This window comes from Scyliorhinus canicula, chromosome 16 (genome assembly GCF_902713615.1).
Source record: "Scyliorhinus canicula chromosome 16, sScyCan1.1, whole genome shotgun sequence".
NCBI lineage: Eukaryota > Metazoa > Chordata > Chondrichthyes > Carcharhiniformes > Scyliorhinidae > Scyliorhinus > Scyliorhinus canicula.
This window is the reverse complement of record NC_052161.1, coordinates 63283853-63304967: the sequence shown is the minus strand read 5'-3', so window position 1 is coordinate 63304967 and position 21115 is coordinate 63283853. Positions and strand designations below refer to the sequence as shown.

Below are 21115 nucleotides of genomic sequence, written 5' to 3'. Positions count from 1 at the left end.
CGTGGGTTTCCTCTGGGTGCTCCGGTTTCCTCAGTCCAAAGATGTGCAGGTTAGGTGGATTGGCCATGCTAACTTGCCCCTTAGTGACCAAAGGTTAGTTGGGGTTACTGGGATAGGGTGGACGCGTGGGCTTAATCTGAAGTAGAGTGCTCTTTCCATGGGCAGGTGCAGACTTGATGGGCTGAATGGCCTCCTTCTGCACTGTAAATTCTATGATTCTATGAAGTTTGCTGACGACACGACCATAGTGGGTCGGATCACGAACAACGATTAGTCAGAATACAGGAGGGAGATATAGAATCTAGTGGAGAGGTGTAACGACAACAATCTCTCCCTCAATGTCAGCAAAGCTAAAGAGCTGGTCATTGACTTCAGGAAGCAAAGTATCATACACACCCCTTTCTGCATCGATGGGGCCAAGGTGGAGATGGTTGACAGCTTCAAATTCCTAGGTGCACACAACAATCCGTCCTGGTCCGCCCATGTCGACGCTACAACCAAGAAAGCACCTATACTTTCTCAGGAAACTAAAGAAATTCGGCATGTCTACATTGACTCTTACCAACTTTTACAGATGCACCACAGAAAGCATTCTATTTGGCTGCATTACAGCCTAGTATGGCAACCGCTCGGCCCAAGACTGTAAGAAACTATCGCGTCGTGAACACCCCCCAGTCCATCACACGATCCTGGCTCCTATCCATTGACTCTCACTACACCTTCCGCTGCCTTGGGAAAGCGGGCAGCATAATCAAAGACCAATCCCAACCATCTTATTCACTCTTCCAACTTCTTCCATTGGGCAGGCGATACAAAATCCTGAGAACACGCACTAACAAATTAAAAAACTGCTTCTTCCTCACTAGTTACCAGACTCCAGAACGATCCTCTAATGGACTGATCTGATCTCTTCACACATCTTCTCGACTGAGTAGTACTACATACCTGTATGCTTCACCCGATGCCTGTATTTATGTATTTACATTGTGTATTTTATGTTTGCCTTATGTATTTTCTTTTCATGTGTAGAATGATCTGTCAGAACTGTACGCAGAACAATACTTTTCACTGTACCTCGGTACACGTGACAATAAATAAATCCAATCCAATCTGACTCCAGACCACATTACAATCTGATATTCATCTGAAAGAGGTTCAAGTGGAACTATAATTCTACATTCACATGATTTAACTCCATACTTAGTCCTGTGCCTCAAGACCCTTCTTTAACCAAATATTCATCCAGCTCCTCTCTAATCAAAATGGCACCAGTTAACTTCCATGCCACCTTACTCCATTTTATCTGTTATATTGTGCGTCTTGCAAATTTTGGACTCTACTCCCTCTCCCACATAATTAAATCATGCTGAAATAAGTATACCAGCCTCGGAATAACCGCAGCATCAGACTATAATTGTCAAGGATGAGAAATGGGCGCAAACATTTCACAGCTATGATTACCCCGGTCATATTATGAACTCCAAGTCAGGCCAACTTGATAAAACCTGTGTGCACTTATATGCACATGCTGTCTGCAACATGACGGCTAACTTTTCAAAAAGGTTGTTTTCTCTAATCAATATTCTGCAGCCAACAGGTTCAATACACTGCCTGACCACTGTACTGCAGTTATGTTACATTAAGTTGAACTGATAGGTGACCACCTTATCAAAAGTCTTGCATACGCGTTCAGTCCAAATGAAATGTGACAAAGTAAATACAGTTAGTTGTAAAGTATAATATCCCAAATTTTTTTTTTATTCCTTCCTTCCACATTTTAATTTCCAATAGATTTTCTGTGATGAGAACAAATCAAATTAGGTTACTCCATTATAATACAGGAAATCTGGTATCTTCACAGAAAGCAATAAACTATTACAATTTTCTAACTTACAGAACACTGATCCTTTGCCTTAAAAGATTAAACCAGAGAGCAATAGTTTGATTCTCTGACTTGTTTTAAATTACTGAAAGAAAATATTTTTCCAGGAAAAAACTGACCTAATTTCAGTAATTCACATACTTGCAAGAAACATTTGATGAGACTTCAAAAGGGAAATCTAATTCATCACTTATTTTACTTACTTGTATTTCATTAGCACCCACTGAACCAGCCATAATCCTACAAGTATCATGCCATTAATCTCACAGATGGAGAAGGCCCATTCCACCCTATTAAAATAGTCAAAAAATTTATCTGGTAGAGGTGGCTGTTCCTCCTTGGGAGGCACACGTTCGTGGACAACTGAGATCATCACCGTGGTAAGTAGAAAACATGAAAGTGCATAAAGGAAAGCCACGCCAGTCTTCCACCATTCCAGAGGTGGAGGTTGCTCCAGTTCTGCCATGGAGATTTGAATCATTTCTTTTCGATAACCATTTGCTAAGCCAGTTCTTTTGGTTTTATTATGGACATCATTCTCACTGCCAGCATTCATAGAACCCATGTTAAGATGACCATTGGCATGACCATTCTTGTGCACTTCAATGTGATGTTCCATCTTTAGTGTTTCTATTTTTTCTAGCAGTTGCTGGCCATTGTCTGAAGCAACAAGAGATAGAGGGGGTCTTTGGAAATCTTCCCGAGACAGTTTCAATAAGCCCTGGCCATCGAGCTTATTCTGAAATGCATCTGTGTACTCCTGCATGCCATGCTCGGTCAGCCAGGCAAGCACGTCTTTGGATGACCATTCCACCACCTCCATTTAAGTAATAAACAACTTCAGATGAGCTAAAAGTGGGCACTAGTTGGCAGCATCCTCAAAACCAGTATTTTACCCTTCCCAGGTAAAAAGAAACGTTCTTTCCATGGCTTGATCATTCTGTCTTGAGAACATTAACAAAATGGGTTTTTCAAGAATCCAGTTTGGCACTTGAAGCTTATCTGATGATTTGCTTTTCTCCCAGCTAGTACATCATGGCATCCTCATTGCTTGTATCTTTCAGGTGCACTTAATTTCCATTTTGTGAGATGGGTGAATCTATTGAGGGAGAGGGAGGGAGTGAGGAGGAATGGAAGAACAAGAAAAACATTAGAAGTGCATATATAAAAAGAACGTTTCTGTAAAAAGACAAAAACAAGAAAAACATTAGCACCAAAGTGGAATCAGTAAACTAATTTTGTACCTCTATCATTTAAGTTTAAATATAAATTGAAGCCACCATGGGTGTGTCTGCTAAATGTTAGGGCTTTCCAGTGAAGGTAAACAAAAAAACTGCTGAATCGCTGAAGGGAAAGGTAACTACATATTAAAGACCTATAAAGAAACTTCACTATGATGTTGCCCACTTACATGAGTAGACCTATGTATATCATTTCAGATTTAACTGTGGGCTGAATTTATTTAAGTTTACATAAGCAGTGAACAAAGAATAGTAACGATATCAAGTGAAAAGAGCAAAACTGGAAACTAACAACTCCATGACTGTGGTATAGACCAGAACACATTTAAGACCCACGCATTATGTAGTCAACGTTCACACTCCTAATCTTATTGTACATTTTGCAATAACAAGCAAAGAACTCAGTTTCACATTGCGTCATACAAACTGTTTTACTAGAAAATTTGTTTTTTGTGTTTTACCACAACATTCAACTAGGTGCACATCACATGCTGGCATGTGACAATCAATCAATCTTTAATATACTTTACCTTCCCACCATTTTGAAAATAAAAAGAAAATGAAGGTCACAACATTAAAAAAAAAAAAAATTTCATAATCCATTATAACACAGTGCCCCGCCCTATTTGAAGCATACCCAACAATTTCTTTGGGCCAGCAGTTCTTTTTGTAATACAATTTAACTGGTGATTTGTGCCGTCCCATTTTAGTTTGGCAAACTCCTTACTTTCCAATATCTCTTTTATAATCACAAGATCAACGCTCAACCTCTTTTCCCGTGGCACTTTGTCGAATTGACATTTTCCCCAGAGCCATTGATTATCGAGATATATAGCATTTGTTCCCAGTTGCCCCATAGGATTTCCTTAAAATTACTCAATAAATATCTGCTGCTTGCACCAGTGCAAGTATCTCTGCAGCCAAGGGGATTTAAAAAAAAAATGTATTTGATTCCCAAGCTAATGGACATTTATTGTTTCGTCCCACTAAAAATATAATGAAGCCTGTTGTATTCTAATAACCATCTGTAAGGTTCACACACGAAATGTCACTAAAATTAACTAATTTCATCCCTTCTGGGTCACCGAGGTCTGGAAACCTGCAAGCACATTCTTCGAAACTTATTTCTTAATGTCTTATTTGCTGTTAGCACTTCCCAAACAGTAACATTTCAGCATGGCGCTTAATGCTAATACATCATAGCATGCACCTAGTCTTATTTTTGTGCATAACCAGTTTAATTGCCTAATTAAGCTTCTTAAATGAGAGGCTTCTCCCTGGTTGCAGAGACTTCTGGTGGGGATCTGGCCCCACTTTTCGGAATCCTATTAACATTCTTCAGGTAAGACTGTCGAGTCAGGATTATGCCCATAGCCTGCCAAAGGCCAACCCTTTATACTTAAAAGCTCCAGAAGCCCGGCCTCCAATTTTGAAAGTATTTTAAAATATGCAGATTTTATTCCAGCCCCCGACACACACAAAGAAACGTATCTATGAGCATTAAGAAAAGAGAAATCATTGCTGTACCTGCTTTTAGCTGAAGACAGCTGCCTTTTAGTAGGATGGAGTGACTGAAAAGTACCACACCCTGGATGCCTCGTTCAGTGCATAATACATTTATTTAGCCTCCATAATTTCTCCACTCTATCTCCAGCTTTTGTCTCCATAATTTCTCCTCTCTATCTCCAGCTTCTTTTGGAGGCTTTAAGAATACTTCTTTTTGAAATGTTTACCGTGGAAAAATTCTGCTTAGTGTCAATGGATTTCCATTTCCATGAGTATGTTGCTAAAAGAGCCAAGAAAATCTTCAAGCATACTTTTCCTGCTGTTGGGAAGTCTATTTGAACTTCCTGGTCGTCCTGTTGTTCCTCAAACCCCTGAGCTGCAAGTCTGGCTTTAGCTTTATACATACTATTGGGAAGTACTTTTGCCGTGCATGTCCATCTCAGAGGCAATGTCCAGCACCTCAGTGTAAACACCAAACTGTCTCCAACTATCAAGCTCTTTTTGCTTTGTCTCCTTTACCAATTTACCATTTAACTTGTTAATAGCCACTACAGCTTCTCGATCACGGGGTCCCCTACTTCTTGTGGCGCTCCTTGTCCGTTCTTTGGGTCTTGCTCGCGTTAAATGATTCCCCTGCTTGATCTCCTGTCCCTTTCTGGACTACGAATCAACCCGGCTCCTCCTGCGTCAAGACTTTCTTTCACAAGTTCTGAATCTTTTCTTTGGGCTGTAATCACCATTAGGCCCACATTGTGAGCTCATTGCGTTTCCTGATTTACCACACTGCAATCCATATATCGGATATTCTGCCCGTTGTCTTGTACATTCAGTCAGTTTTTGTATCTCCCGGTGGCCTTTCCTGCCCTTCCTACTATGGTGACTTCCCTCCACTCACTCGCCCCTTCTGACATACCTGTCATGCTAGTTCCAACTTTGAGATAAATGGTCCTATCCTAATCTTCACCATCACTTGGTCTACTTTCAGTTAGCCCATTATCTGCCACAATCTGTTGTTTGTACATGTCCAGGATAGGTGTGTTACCACTATTGCCTCACAGTGCCAGGGACCCAGGTTCAATTCCGGCCTTCGGTCACTGTCTGTGTGGAGTTTGCACTTTCTCCCAGTGTCTGTGGGGATTGCCTATAACTTTTCTTGGGTCACTTCATTCTTTGACCTTCACTTTTATAACGCACTATTGTCAGTGAGCTTAAAATTAATTTCTGACTGCCTGATTTCACACCCCTGAAATCTACACCTTAATAAATGCTCACCTCTCTGCATGCATGGCATTCAAATGTTCCACAAAATCGTTCCCGCCAAAGTCAGGGCTGGTCCCACATAATTGAAAGTTATGGGAGCTGCAGCGCTCAACCATCTGAAGTGTGATTTGCATGCACGGTCCAGGCTAGAGGTTGACCATTTACAATATAGTTGGTCAACAAATGTTTTTTTGCAGCATTTCATCAATCATGGCGTGATTTATCTCACATAGCCCATTGTTAAAAGGACTTTCTGCTGCTCTGTGCATTGCCACAATATTCAGATTTTCACACATACTCCTGAGTTAACCATTGGCACATTGGCAAATTCTCCTCCATTATGTTAAGAATTTAGTCAGTGGTTTCAGCCCTGTTCCTATCCATCTTTCAATTATGTGAATGATATTTACTTTCTTTTGTCTTTACTATAAATTACCGATAGTCATTATGAATACAAATTGAAAAACATTTTTCTTTCGGCCATACTTGGGAGGTTCATTTTCATTAAAGTGTCTCACCAATGGGAGACTGATCGTGATGGTCTTCTCCCATACTTTTTCAAATTTCACATTTTTCACTAACAACCTCGACAAGTCTAGTGTATTCTTCATCCAGTACCCCGCATTCATTAACTATCTATAACCTATGGCCAGAGGGATGTGCTTTGGTAATAATTAGCTTCTTCTCCTTTCAATCCATATCCCTAACTGCCATTCATACCTCTTTAATATTCTGTCTGGAGATGACAGACCTTAAAGGAATACAACAATCTGGAGATGACAGACCTTAAAGGAATACAACAATGTCCCGACTGTGTAAATTGTAGATCTACAGATCTGTCAAAGACAACTCCTTCGCTATGCTCTACGTCAAACTTCATTTGGGCCTGTTGCATTGAAGGCCTATTTAACAGTAAATGCATTTAACTTTATACAGCATCTCTAGAAGTGATTTACCCCGGCTATTTTACATGCAATTACTATCTTTTTAGTGATTTCAATGCGTTACCATCACTGAGCCTAAAACAAATAGAACCATCATACGCTTCAAGTTCACTTTAGCCGTTCTTATTTAAAGGAGGACTCTAGCCAGTCCAGCTATTTACACTTCAGGAAAGAAGGGTGCACATTGGCTGGCAGAGTACAGACTGTATTCAACAGGCCAGTGCTTGCACAGCCCTGATCTAAATGAGGTACACAAGATGATACAAAGTATTGAAAAAGTAGACGTAGAGCGCTGCTTCCTCTAGTGGAGCAATCTAGAGTGAGACACCACAGTTTTAGGATAAGGGGTAGCAGATTTAAAATAGAGATGAGGAGAATTTACCACCCAGAGTGTGTGGTGGATGCTAGGACATGAGTAAATTTGAGATAAGACAGATTTTTATTGATTAATACGGTGAAGGATTCTGGAGGAAATAGAGTTGAAGTCGAGAGGAGATCAGTCATGATCGTATTGAATGGCGGAGCAGGCTAGAGGGGCTGAAATTCAAACGTACACAACAAATTACAACATGAAAAAAAGGGAGCTCTTCCAATTAGTGTTTGCACAACCCAAAACAGTGTCTTCTTTTAAATGTGATTCTGAGATTAAGCAGCACTCGTTGAACAAGCTAGTGCGCACCACTAGCTACACTATCAATTTAAGATAATAAAAATCATAATTTGGCTAATTTATACTTGCGAGAAGTGACGTACATTCATATGCAGGGGCCTGTTCTCAACCATCATTTGCTCCAAGTATCTGAACTGTGTTCCTGCTCTTCAAGCCCATGCCTCCCTCCCATCTTTTGCTGTTGCTCATCATCATTATATCCAAAGTGAGGTTTGCTGTACGTTCGTGTACTGTCCAAAGCAGCTGAGTCAACCTTTTCAATATCTCCGCTTCTGCCTTGATGCTGCACCAATGCCGAATCCTTCCTTTGCCTTCCCAATACTGTAACCATGGACATAATTAATTCTTTATAACAGGAAGAAAAGGTTGAAGAAATTTACAAGTCCCATATTAACCGCTGCTCAGTTTGATCTCAAGCAAAAAGTCACAAACATTAGGCTTATGCATTAGTATGTGTTACTGTGGTTTACACGTAGCACTGTTTATGGGTATAAAACTGTGAAACCATTAGAGCTAATAGTCCAACTTGATATATATTCACCATGTGCTTACTCGGAATTGTGGAGGAATATTAGCCTTTCCCAATATTTTAGGAGAGTGCCGGAGGAATATTTTGAAAGATTGTGTCGGTGGGGTTGAGATTAGAAAGGAAAGGACATAAATCTTCTTTCAATATTCATCCTCATCCTCCTGAAGCGCAATTATTTTCACTACAAGTCCAGAAAAGGAAAGCAAACTAAGCCAAGTGTTCCTCCCCACAGGAGGGTTGGCAATAATTAAGTCTATTGACTTTGTCTCCTTACGAAAGATTTAAATCAATACCTTTCAGCACTTCGTTAAACTATCAGGCAAACCATTACGCCGGTTAATGGCAAGGATGGACGAATATTGTAGAAGTATTTCTACAATACTTCTGTAGATGTAACTTTTCAATAGTCATTTTACACAAATTCCTTTCAAATATCACTAATAAACTCATTGTCAGCTAATTTATACTACTTATGGTCTGTAGCCATAAAGCTCAATACCCAGACGTTTTATACTCAACAAAAATCACATTCTAATTTACAAAAATCACTTCTAATTTGGATAAATAGTAATGTTCCTGCTCTTCTATCTATCTCTTGTTCAGTCTCCAAGGAACAAAAGTTGAGCTTTATGAAACATTTGTAGTACATTCTATTTTTCATTAATAATCTACAACACAATAAAATAATTGGCCCCATTTAATATGTATCAGATAAATTGGTTTCGGAAGCAGCAGCTTTGCAAATACCAAAACATGCAATTCATTTTAGTGGTCTTCAACAAAAGTAGATAGCCTTATCAAACTTGGAACTCCTTCTTGACATTTATTACAACCTTTCTGGAAGCAGTTTTGTTTCCATCACAAAAAAATGAAGTAATGTGGCATCAGCGAAACGTAATCAAAAGAGCAGGAAACGATAAAAAGAGTGACTGCCATTTCTACAGTTTTATTCATTCCTCAAAGCTCAATGCTTCCTCCTTTAGAAATGGACTGACCAGGCTATCCTCGTGTAAACTTCTCAAAATGAATTCCAGACCTAACTCCCCTGGCTGCTGTGTCTGGGATTTTGAGAGCTCTCCTCCCCTGTGGCTTTCTCGGCTCGGTCAATGGTTAAATAGTGTCCAATTGTCATAGGTGCCATATTGTATTCAGCAGCTCTCCTGTACCTCACCTGGGTGAATAATCTTTTGTAAGGAAACTAAAAGAACTCCACTTTGTTGCAACTTTTTCAGCAGACCAACGCACAAGTTAAAACATTCAAGAATAATAATAATCTTTATTATTGTCACAAGTAGGTTTACATTAACACTGCAATGAAGTGACTGTGAAAATCCCCTAGTCATCACACTATGGCGCCTTTTTGGATACACGGAGGGAGAATTCAGAATGTCCAATTCACCTAACAACTACCTCTTTCAAGACTTGTGGGAGGAAACTGAAGCACCCGGAGGAAACCCAGACAGACACAGGGAGAACGTGCAGACCTCCGCACAAACAGTGACCCAAGCCGGGAATCGAACAAGGGTCCCTAGCGCTGTGAAACAACAGTGCTAACCACTGTTCTACCATGCTAAACGTATGGTGATGATTAATTCAAGTGAAACAACTCCCAAGTTAGAGAGATAATTTCTTAGGAAATATGAAAAGGATATGTTTTTAATCGTATCAATTAAGGTTAAGTGTACCGAGGTGCGCAAGGTCAATGTTATTTTAAGTTTCTTTTCAAGTTTTATTTTTGTCCCTTTAAGAGGCTGAATTAATTAGTTGATTTGTTTTCATTGATGTATTAAGAGATTACAAAGACACCTATTGACACCGGTGGTGGATTGCAGTTAGGAGCTATAGTTTACTTTGAGTATTTTAAAAACTCAGTATAACTTGAATTCCAGTTTCCTCCTTCACCAACTGGCATGTTACACACCCCCCCCCCCCCCCCCCCCCCCAGGGGCGGCATGTGGCACAGTGGTTAGCACGGAGGCCTACGGTGCTGAAGACACGAGTTCGAATCCTGGCCCTGGGCCACTGTCCATGTGGATTTTGCATTCTCCCCGTTCTGCGTGGATTTCACCCTCACAACCCAAAGATGTGCAGGTTAGGTGAATTGCCCATGCTAAATTGCCTCTTAATTGTAAAATAAAATAATTGGGTACTTGAAATTTACATTTTTAAAAAAGACTGCCTGCCCGTACATTCTTCTTCCTTTGGTTTCTCAAACTTTATTTGGGATCGTCAAGATCCCTTCTCCATCTCTCCTTTCAGCTACCCATTCCCTTCCAATCACCCTACGGTTAAGACTCAGGTCACAGCATCTGTTTTAGGCCTTCCTCTTGTACTTCTTCTTGGCAGTCCCATCTCCATCACTCATCTCACCAGGTTTCCTCTTTCCACAACAGATAACCACATCATTTCAATCTCTTCCTGGCTACTTTCTTGCATGTTCCCACAGTCTTCACTGACCCCTTAATGCACCGATTCCTGATTTTTTTCCCCTTTCTCCTTATGCAACATATCCATCTTAGCATCCGCATTGTATTAGTATCCTGTCGTTGCTCCTTTTTTAATAATACTAATAATCACTTGTCACGAGTAGGCTTCAATGAAGCTACTGTGAAAAGCCCCTAGTCGCCACATTCCTGCACCTGTTCGGGGAGGCCACTGCAGGAATTGAACCCGTGCTGCTGGCCTGGTTCTGCATTACAAGCTAGCTGTTTAGCCCAATGTGCTAAACCAGCCCCAGTATGTCACCCAGGTTCCTGCAATATATTACAAGGCCTGTCCCCATTATAGTCAACAATGTGAATTTCCTCTAAAAGGGTATTTTTTCCTGCAAACATCAAGTTGGAGAGCCCAGCAACATGATCATTGTCCAATAAAATTAATCCTATGTAGGAATACAAAAGTAAGAATATTTTCCTATCACCTGTTATTAAATTCAAACGAAATAATGTGTGATCAACATGTAAAATGTATGAAACTTCAAGCTATATATTTATAGTCGTAGAACTTGAGTATTGATGAAAAAAAAGAACCTTACTATCAAAGCTTTTAATCTTGCATGCATTAGGACAGACGTACGAATACCAAATTAAAAGGATGCTGACTGGTTGAGATTTTGCCATGCTCCGCCATGCTATTGTTTGATTGAAAAAGTTACAATGCCTGGGCATGTTACTCCTGCTTGCAGAGCAAAGGTCCCTTCATGTGGACATATGCAGCTTCATGCAAGCATAAGTGGGCACTTTTCAGGACTGAAAGCAGTGACCTTAGGTGTACGAGTTTACGTTATATACACCGAGCAATGATCTGTTTCGGGGTAGATATTATCAAACCTAATTTTGATGATGCCTAATTCAGCATCAAGCTAGCCGGGTGAGCGAAGGCTTGGGTCCTATTTATGTGGCTGTCTACGAGGTCAATTTTGGAACGTCCAGCATACTTCAAATTACCATGGGACTTGAGGTGTCTCAAAACATTTTGGCAACAGATTAAACTACCATTTAATGCTGCTGTACAGTCATAAGACAAGTGATATTCTCTGCTAACAGGATGCTGCTTCAAGCCAAAAAAGACGTACCGCGACCAAACAAATGAATAATGTATTATATGAATTTCAGTGCTGGTGTAAGTTATTTAGGCTGTACATCTCAAAGGCTGGTGAATTGTATCAAACAGCATAACCTATTCCTGCCTTCTCCCTCCACAGCATTTTTGAAATTGGACAAAATCTTCGGGATAATTGTTCCCTGGTGCCTTCTCTATGGCAACACCTCAACCAATCAGCACTGTTTTTTTCTGCAGCACAAACTGATGCTCCCCTTGAAATTTGTATTGTTTTAAAATGTACTTTATCCAATCATAGGTTAAAAAAAACAGCAACATGTACAAACACACTCACAAACACTCACTCCACAGTTTGTACAATTTCCCCCTATTTATCACACCCCCATGACAAACAATTCCTCAAAATGTTGCATTAGCAACCCCCACCTCGTCTCAAAGCTGTCCGCTGACCCCTTCAACTCAAACTTAATCTTTTCCAATCGAAGAAAGTCATACAAGATCCCCAGCCAGGCCGCCAACCCCAGCAGCATATCCAACCTCCAATTTAACAAGATCCTTCAGCGGGTAATTGGAGAGGCGAAGGCCACAACATCGGCCCCCTTCCCCTCCAGCAGCTCCGGCATTTCCGATGCCATTGTGTCCGGCCTGACTTCCATTCCCACAATTTTAGATAACATCCCAAAATATGCTTCCCAATAACTCTCCAGTTTCTCACAGCCCCAGAACATGTGTGCATGATTTGCTGACCCCTGCCCACCAATCTCGCACTCATCGGCCGACCCTTGGAAGAACATACTCATCCTCGCCCGGGTCACATGCACCCTATGCGCCACCTTGAACTGAATCAAACTCATCCTTGCGCAGGAGGTCGTGTTCACCCTACGCATCGCCTTGCACCACAGTCCCGCACCCTATTTTCCACCCCCAAGCTCCTCCTCCCATTTGTCCTCGATTCTCACCATCTGCGCCGCCCCCACCCCCCTCCTACTCCCTCAACCACGTGTGTATTTCCCCAATCCTACCCTCCCTCAACTCATCCGGGAGCAGCAGTTGCTCCAATAAAGTGTATTCTGGCAACCTTGGAAACACCCTCCACTCCTTTCGCACAAAGTCCCTCACCTGCATGTATCTAAATTCACTCCCTCATGGCAACTCAAACCTCTCCCACAACTCATCCAGACCTGCAAACTTTCCTTCCAAATCCCTCACCAGCCCCACCTCCCTCCACTTCCCATACATCCCATCCACCTCCCCCGGCTTAAACCTATGATTCCCGGACATGGTGTCAACACTGACATCCCCCAGAGTTAGTGGCAGCGGAGCTGTCACCATAGCCCTCAGACTGGAACCTCTACTGGACACATTCTCTATTCTGACCCACTCCCAGCCCCCCTCCTCCCCTCAACCATCACCTCACCTCCTCCACATTCGCCGCCCAAAATTGCGCAGGAGGTCTGGGAGCACCAATCCCCTTTTCTGTCTCTGTAACAGAGCTCTCTTTACCTTCAGCACCTTCCATGCCCATATGAACTTCAAAATCACCGTCTCCAACTACCAGAAGGTGGCCTGAGGAAGAAAGATTGGGAGGGTCTGGAAAACAAACAGGAACCTTGGCAGCACATTCATCTTTACCACCTACACCTTTGCTGCCAATGTCAGGTGTAATGTATCACATTTCCGCCACCAACTTTGTTAAATTCCACCTGTGCGTCGTAGCCCATTCGCTAGTCACCCAAATCCCCAAATACCTGAACCTTTCCCGAGCTACCTTGAACGGCAATACTCCCAGGCTGGCCCCCCAGTTGCCATGAGGGAGTGAATTTAGATACACGCAGGTGAGGGACTTTGTGCGAAAGGAGAGAAGGATGTTTCCAAGGTTGCCGGAATACACTTTATTGGAACAACTGCCGCTCCAGCGCCTGCCTCCTCTCTTCCGACCTTGGAAACTACAAACCATCCCATATCCCCTTCCTCCACATTTGGCTCAGTGCTGTATAGCTTCTTAACCCCCTGAACACCTCGTTTATCCTCCCTGGCTCTGACCGCACCCTAAGAATTTCCCTAGGTGCAGCCTGCCTCTGCAGCTGGTGGCCCAGTATACAGCTCGCCTCCTCTCCATATTCATATTGCAGCCCCTCATCCTCCATAGCTGCCCCACTGCCTTTTCCGTTGTCAAACCCCCCCCCTTCCCCCCCGAGCACATCGGCTATCTCGTCCAGCTATTTAAGTGGAGCCCCAACAAGTTGTAAATATTACAATACAATAACACAGATCGTGCTCAATGTGGGAGATCAGGGACGCGGCCGATGCCCCTGACTTCTTCATGTGCGCGAAGTGTGTCCAGCTGCAGCGTCGGTTCGACCGCATGACGGCTCTGGAGCTGCGGGTGGACTCACTTTGGAGCATCCGCGATGCTGAGGAGGTCGTGGATAGCACGTTCAGTGAGTTGGTCACACCGCAGGTTAGGATTGCTGAGGGAGATAGGGAATGGGTGACCAAAAGGCAGAGAAAGAGCAGGAAGGCAGTGCAGGTGTCCCCTGCGGTCATCTCCCTCCAAAACAGGTATACCATTTTGGATATTGTTGGGGGAGAGAACTCATCAGGGGAAGGCAGTAGTAGCCAGGCTCACGGCACCGTGGCTGGCTCTGCTGCACAGAAGGGCGGGAAAAAGACTGGCAGGGCTATAGTCATAGGGGATCCAATTGTAAAGGGAGTAGACAGGCATTTCTGTGGTCGAAAACGAGACTCCCGAATGGTATGTTGCCTCCCGGGTGCTCGGGTCAGGGATGTCTCCGATCGGCTGCAGGACATACTGAAGGGGGAGGGTGAACAGCCAGTTGTCGTGGTGCATATAGACACCAACGATATAGGTAAAAAAAAGGGATGAGGTCCTACAATCAGAATTTAGGGAGTTAGGAGACAAGTTAAAAAGTAGAACCTCAAAAGGTAGTAATCTCAGGATTGCTACCAGTGCCATGGGACAGTCAGAGTAGAAACTCAAGAATAGTCAGAATGAATACGTGGCTCGAGAGATGGTGCAGGAGGGAGGGGTTCAGATTTTTGAGACATTGGAACCGGTTCTGGGGACAGTTGGACCATTAGAAACTGGATGGTCTACACCTGGGCAGGACTGGAACCAATGTCCTAGGGGGTGCTTTTGTAACACTGTTGGGGAGGTTTTAAACTAATGTGGCAGGGGGATGGGAACCAGATTAGGAAGTTAAGAGGTCAGTAAAGAAGCAGCAACTAACGCCAGTAAGGTACGAGATAATAAACTCAATGTGACCAGGAGGAAGAGTAGACAGGGAAGAGTTGATGAACGCAAAGGGACAGGTGGTCTGAGGTGCATTTGTTTTAATGCGAGAAGTGTAGCAGGTAAGGTAGATGAATTTAGGGCTTGGATCAGTACCTGGGAATATGATGTCATTGGTATTACTGAGACTTGGTTGAGGGAAGGGCAGGACTGGCAACTGAATATCCCAGGGTACAGATGCGCCAGTAGGGATAGAGAGGGAGGTAGAAAGGGTGGGGGGAGAGTTGCATTACTCATCAGAGATGATATCACAGCTGTGATTAAGGAGGGCACGATGGAGGATTCGAGCACTGAGGCAATATGGGTAGAGCTAAGAAATAGGAAGGGTGCAATAACATTGTTGGGACTTTACTACAGGCCTCACAAAAGCGAGCATGAAGTAGAGGTTCAAATATGCAGACAGATTATAGAAAAACGTCGGAGCAATAGGGTGGTTGTGATGGGAGATTTTAACTTCCCCAACATTGAATGGGATTCGTGTAGTGTTGGAGATGTAGATAGAGCAGAGTTTGTAAGGAGCATCCAGGAGAGTTTTTTTTAGAGCAGCATGTAAATAGTCCAACTTGGGAGGGGGCCATGCTGGGCCTGGTATTGGGGAATGATCCCAGCCAGGTGGTTGATGTTTCAGTCGGTGATTACTTTTGGAATAGCGATCACAGTTCTGTAAGTTTTAGAATACTCATGGACAAGGAAAAGAGTGGTCCGAAAGGAAGTGCGCTAAATTGGGGAAAGGCACAGTATAACAAAATTCGGCAGGAGCTAGGGAATGTGGATTGGGAGCAGCTGTTTAAGGGTAAATCCACATTTGAAATGTGGAAGTCTTTTAAGGAAAGGTTGATTAGAGTGCAGGACAGACATGTCCCTGTGAAAATGAAAGATAGAAATGGCAAGATTAGGGAACCATGGATGACAGGTGAAATTGTGAGACTAGCTAAGATGAAAAAGGAAGCATTCATAAGATCGAGGCAACTCACAACTGATGAAGCTTTGGAGGAATATCGGGAAAGTAGGACGAATCTCAAACGTGCAATAATGAGGGCTAAAAGGGGTCATGAAATATCTTTGGCTAACAGGGTTAAGGAAAATTCCAAAGCCTTTTATTTGTATGTAAGGAGCAAGAGGATAACTAGAGAAAGGATTGGCCCACTCAAAGACAAAAGAGGGAATTTATGCGTGGACTCAGAGGAAATGGGTGAGATTCTTAATGAGTACTTTGCATCGGTATTCACAAAGGAGATGGACAAGACGGATGTTGAGGCTAGGGATGGATGTTTAAATACTCTCGGTCAAGTTGTCATACGGAAGGGGGAAGTTTTGGGTATTCTAAAAGACATTAAGGTGGACAAGTCCCCAGGACCGGATGGGATCTATCCCAGGTTATTGAGGGAAGCGAGGGTCGAAATAGCTGGGGCCTTAACAGATATCTTTGCAGCATCCTTGAGCACAGGTGAGGTCCCGGAGGACTGGAGAATTGCTAATGTTGTCCCTTTGCTTAAGAAGGGTAGCAGGGATAATCCAGGGAATTATAGACCTGTGAGCTTGACGTCAGTGGTAGGCAAACTGTTGGAGAAGATACCGAGGGATCGGATCTATTCACATCTGGCAAAAAATAGACTTATCAGTAATAGGCAGCATGGTTTTGTGCAGGGAAGGTCATGTCTTACAAACCTAATAGAATTCTTTGAGGAAGTGACACAGTTAATTGATGAGGGAAGGGCTGTAGATGTCGTATACATGGACTTTAGTAAGGTGTTTGATAAGGTTTCCCATGGCAGGTTGATGGAAAAAGTGAAGTCGTATGGGGTTCAGGGTGTACTAGCTAGATGGATAAAGAACTGGCTGGGCAACAGGAGACAGAGAGTAGTGGTGGAAGGGAGTGTCTCAAAATGGAGAAGGGTGACTAGTGGTGTTCCACAGGGATCCGTGCTCGGACCACTGTTGTTTGTGATCTACATAAATGACCTGGAGGAAGGTATAGGTGGTCTGATTAGCAAGTTTGCAGGTGATACTAAGATTGGTGGAGTTGCAGATAGCGAGGAGGACTGTCAGAGAATACAACAAAATATAGATAGATTGGAGAGTTGGGCAGAGAAATGGCAGATGGAGTTCAATCCAGGCAAATGCGAGGTGATGCATTTTGGAAGATCAAATTCAAGAGCGGACTATATGGTCAATGGAAGGGTCTTGGGGAAAATTGATGTGCAGAGAGATCTGGGAGTTCAGGTCCATTGTACCCTGAAGGTGGCAACGCAGGTTGATAGAGTGGTCAAGAAGGCATACAGCATGCTTGCCTTCATAGGACGGGGTATTGAGTACAAGAGTCAGCAGGTCATGTTACAGTTGTATAGGACTTTGGTTAGGCCACATTTGGAATACTGCGTGCAGTTCTGGTCGCCACATCACCAGAAGGATGTGGATGCTTTGGAGAGGGTGCAGAGGAGGTTCACCAGGTTGCTGCCTGGTATGGAGGGGGCTAGCTATGAAGAAAGGTCGAGTAGATTAGGATTGTTTTCATTGGAAAGGCGGAGGTTGAGGGGGGACCTGATTGAGGTCTACAAAATTATGAGAGGTATGGACAGGGTGGATAGCAACAAGCTTTTTCCAAGAGTTGGGGTGTCAGTTACAAGGGGTCACGATTTCAAAGTGAGAGGGGGAAAGTTTAAGGGAGATGTGCGTGGAAAGTTTTTTTACGCAGAGGGTGGTGGGTGCCTGGAACGCTTTACCAGCAGAGGTGGTAGAGGCGGGCACGATAGCATCATTTAAGAGGCATCTAGACGGGTATATGAACGGGCGGGAACAGAGGGAAGTAGACCTTGGAAAATAGGAGACAGGTTTAGATAAAGGATCTGGATCGGCGCAGGCTGGGAGGGCCGAAGGGCCTGTTCCTGTGCTGTAATTTTCTTTGAATACACTTATTTATTTGGATGGTGTTACTCATTAACTACAAACACTGCACTTATATTCCTAAAGAACAGACATTTAAGATCCTACATCCTCATGGTGCAACACAGACATATGCTCACAAGTGGAACAATTTGGACATGTGTACTGAGCTTCAGAAGTATCTTAAAATCCAACCATTCACCCATCACTTGCAGTCAGAGTACCTACAGCACAAGAGATCATTTGACTCTCTGTCGGACAATCCAGTTAGTCCTTTTCCCTCACTCTATCCCTGTAGTCCGAGAGGTACATTCCCCTCGAACTTATTTTGAAGTCCTTGATCACTTTCGCTTCCACCATCCTCAAAAGTATTGGGTTCCAAATCAGTACCAATCCGTTTAGGAAAATATTTCTTCCTCACATCCTCCATCTAACTCTTGCCTTAAACCGGCATCCAACTAGTCCTTGCACCATTCGCTATTGGAAAAAGCTTTTCTTTGACGACCTGTCTAATTCTGCCATAATCTTGCACATAGTCATGAAATCTCCCTCAACCCCCTTTGCTATGAAGGAGAACAACCCCATCCGCTCCCACCCAGCCTTGTACCTTCACTCCTTGAACCACTTTAGCAAATCTCTGCATTTTCTCAAGGATCCCCATATTCTTAGCAAAGTGATCATGTATCTATTTTCAAGTGATATCAATGTAAACAAAAAATGTAAATGTTGGCATAACATCGATAAGATACTTCCAATGATAACCTTCAAGCCACAATGTCATTAAGTGACATTGATAGATTCACTACTGCTTCAATCATGGGGATGTCTTGCTATTTTGTGGGTTTTTGACAATAATGCAACTGAAGCTATATCATTATATGATCACACAGCTGCAGTCTTAAATATGCACAGCTGTTTCTTTTCAACCAAATTTTCTTCAACTACATTAATTTGACCAAATGCAAGACACCAAACACTTCCCTTCTGGCTGCATCAGCATATAGACACTTAGAAAATATACAGCAGAAGCAGATCTGGCCACAGATCTATCCCAGAAAGCCAGTTCATGAAGGATAGAACTAGATCCAATATTTACACACGCGTGTGTTTCAAGTTACATGTTGCATTACACGTGACACCTCCGAACCCAACAACCACAGTTTCAACATGTCTCTAGGGAGCTCAAGTAAATGCCCTGTTCATGCCCACCACCTGCATAAGCATCCTAATGAATTACATGGCATCCATAAAATTAAATTATAATGCAAAGCGGCTTTCAGTCATATGACCAGAATTCTGTTCGATCAGGTAGAACGCAGAACTTTATTTAGTACATTAGTACAAACACAGCGTTGGAAGTGGACATGAAAGAATCAAAATTTAATATTCATTAAACTTTACAAGTTCACCAGCATCACGATTCACAAGCTGTGATACCAAATTCACATGCAAATTACAATCGGCTGTTGTCAGCAACCCAAGCGGACGATTCTTGGGTGCCCTTTGCTGCATGGGTCTTACTTTGCCACAAGTTTGCTCACAAAATAGCCTTCAGCAGTAAAATTTGTGGGGAAATTTAACGACAAGTAATATGCTTTTACTCACAATTGCTGTGTCAGAGAAATTAATTATTGGGGTTCCTTGTCAAATCAGTCCAGAGCTCAACTCCCTCTTTCCCAAAAAATATTAAATGTAAAAGTACAATTTTTACAAGAGCACTCCATTACTTTATATTTTTTCAAAATCACCACCAAGCTTTCTGCTTTTCAATTTCACTTTTTAATAAAGGTCAACACATATGAAGTTAACAATTTTTTTTTCAATAGATTAGTCACTTGACACAATTGATTTGTGTAATTACAACATACATACTTTCAATGGCACAATCAGCACCAAGCTTCATCAGTAAGAAGTTTTACAACACCAGGTTAAAGTCCAACCGGTTTGTTTCAAGCACTACCTTTCGGAGCACTGCTCCTTCCATTTAATGTGTTTAGGGTGGGAGCTGGAGAACACATCAAAGAAGCCATCCCCTATGGACAAGGCCTCCGTATACACAGGATCGGCTCAGACGAGGAGGAGTGCAACAGACATCTACAGACGCTGAAGGATGCCCTCGTACGAACGGGATATGGCACTCGACTCATCGATCGACAGTTTCAACTCACCACAGCAAAAAACCGCAGCAACCTCCTCAGAAGACAAACACGGGACACAACCGACAGAGTACCCTTCATTATCCAGTACTTTCCAGGAGCAGAGAAACTACGACATCTTCTTTGCAGCCTTCAACACGTCATCATTGAAGATGAACATCTTGCCAAGGTCATCCCCACACATCCACTACTTGCCTTCAAACAACTGCGCAACCTCAAACAAACCATTGTCTGCAGCAAACTACCCAGCCTTCAGAACAGCGACCACGATACCACACAACCCTGCCATGGTAATCCCTGCAAGACGTGCCAGATCATCGACATGGATACCACCATTACACGTGAGAACACCACCCACCAGGTACGCGGTACATACTCGTGCGACTCGGCTAACATCGTCTACCTCATACGCTGCAGGAAAAGATGTCCCGAAGCGTGGTACATTGGCGAGACCATGCAGGCGCTGCAACAACGAATGAACGGACATCGCGCGACAATGACCAGGCAGGAATGTTCCCTTCCAGTCGGGGAACACTTCAGCAGTCAAGGGCATTCAGCCTCTGATATCCGGGTAAGCGTTCTCCAAGGCGGCCTTCAGGAGGCACAACAACGCAGAATCGCCGAGCAGAAACCTATAGCCAAGTTCCACACACATGAGTACAGTGTCAACCGGGACCTGGGATTCATGTCACATTACATTCATCCCCCACCATCTGGCCTGGGCTTGCGAAATCCTACCAACTGTCCTGGCTTGAGACAATTCACACCTCTTTAACCTGGGGTTACCCCCATCTCTGGATCTGTAAAGACTTAATTACCTGTAAATGCCCGCATTCTAAGCATTGTCTTGCATCTTTGAATTTGTCTATACATACGTTTCTGGAACATACCTCTTCATTCACCCGAGTAAGGAGCAGTGCTCTGAAAGCTAGTGTTTGAAACAAACCTGCTGTACTTTAAGCTGGTGTTGTAAGACTTCTTACCGTGCTCACCCCAGTCCAATGCCAGCATCTCCATATCAAAGCTTTATCAGGACAAAGCCCATTAAGCAATGAAAAAAACTTTACATTCAGAAGGCCTGAATTGTAGCTGCAGAAACACTCAGCACTTCGGCCTCTATCTCAACAAGCCCACTCAAAGAATTAACCTCTTTAGTTCAAACAAAACGCA

At 43.0% G+C, this 21115-nt stretch overlaps 1 protein-coding gene across 12 annotated transcripts in view; it reads right to left on the bottom strand.

Moving 5' to 3' along the window:
- sgms1 (sphingomyelin synthase 1) overlaps window positions 1-21115 on the bottom strand; it is a 162862-nt gene that overhangs the window by 47936 nt on the left and 93811 nt on the right. For 11 of the 12 annotated variants that reach the window (XR_005463694.1, XM_038821273.1, XM_038821274.1 and 8 more), the window contains one exon: window positions 2086-2981. Coding sequence is in view for 11 of the 12 variants with exons in the window: in XM_038821273.1 (XP_038677201.1) it covers window positions 2086-2705 (620 nt within the window). In the remaining variant the exon portion in view is untranslated. Of the gene's footprint in view, window positions 1-2085; window positions 2982-7586; window positions 7825-21115 lie in introns of all 12 variants that reach the window. The other variant, XM_038821277.1, reaches the window with a different exon arrangement.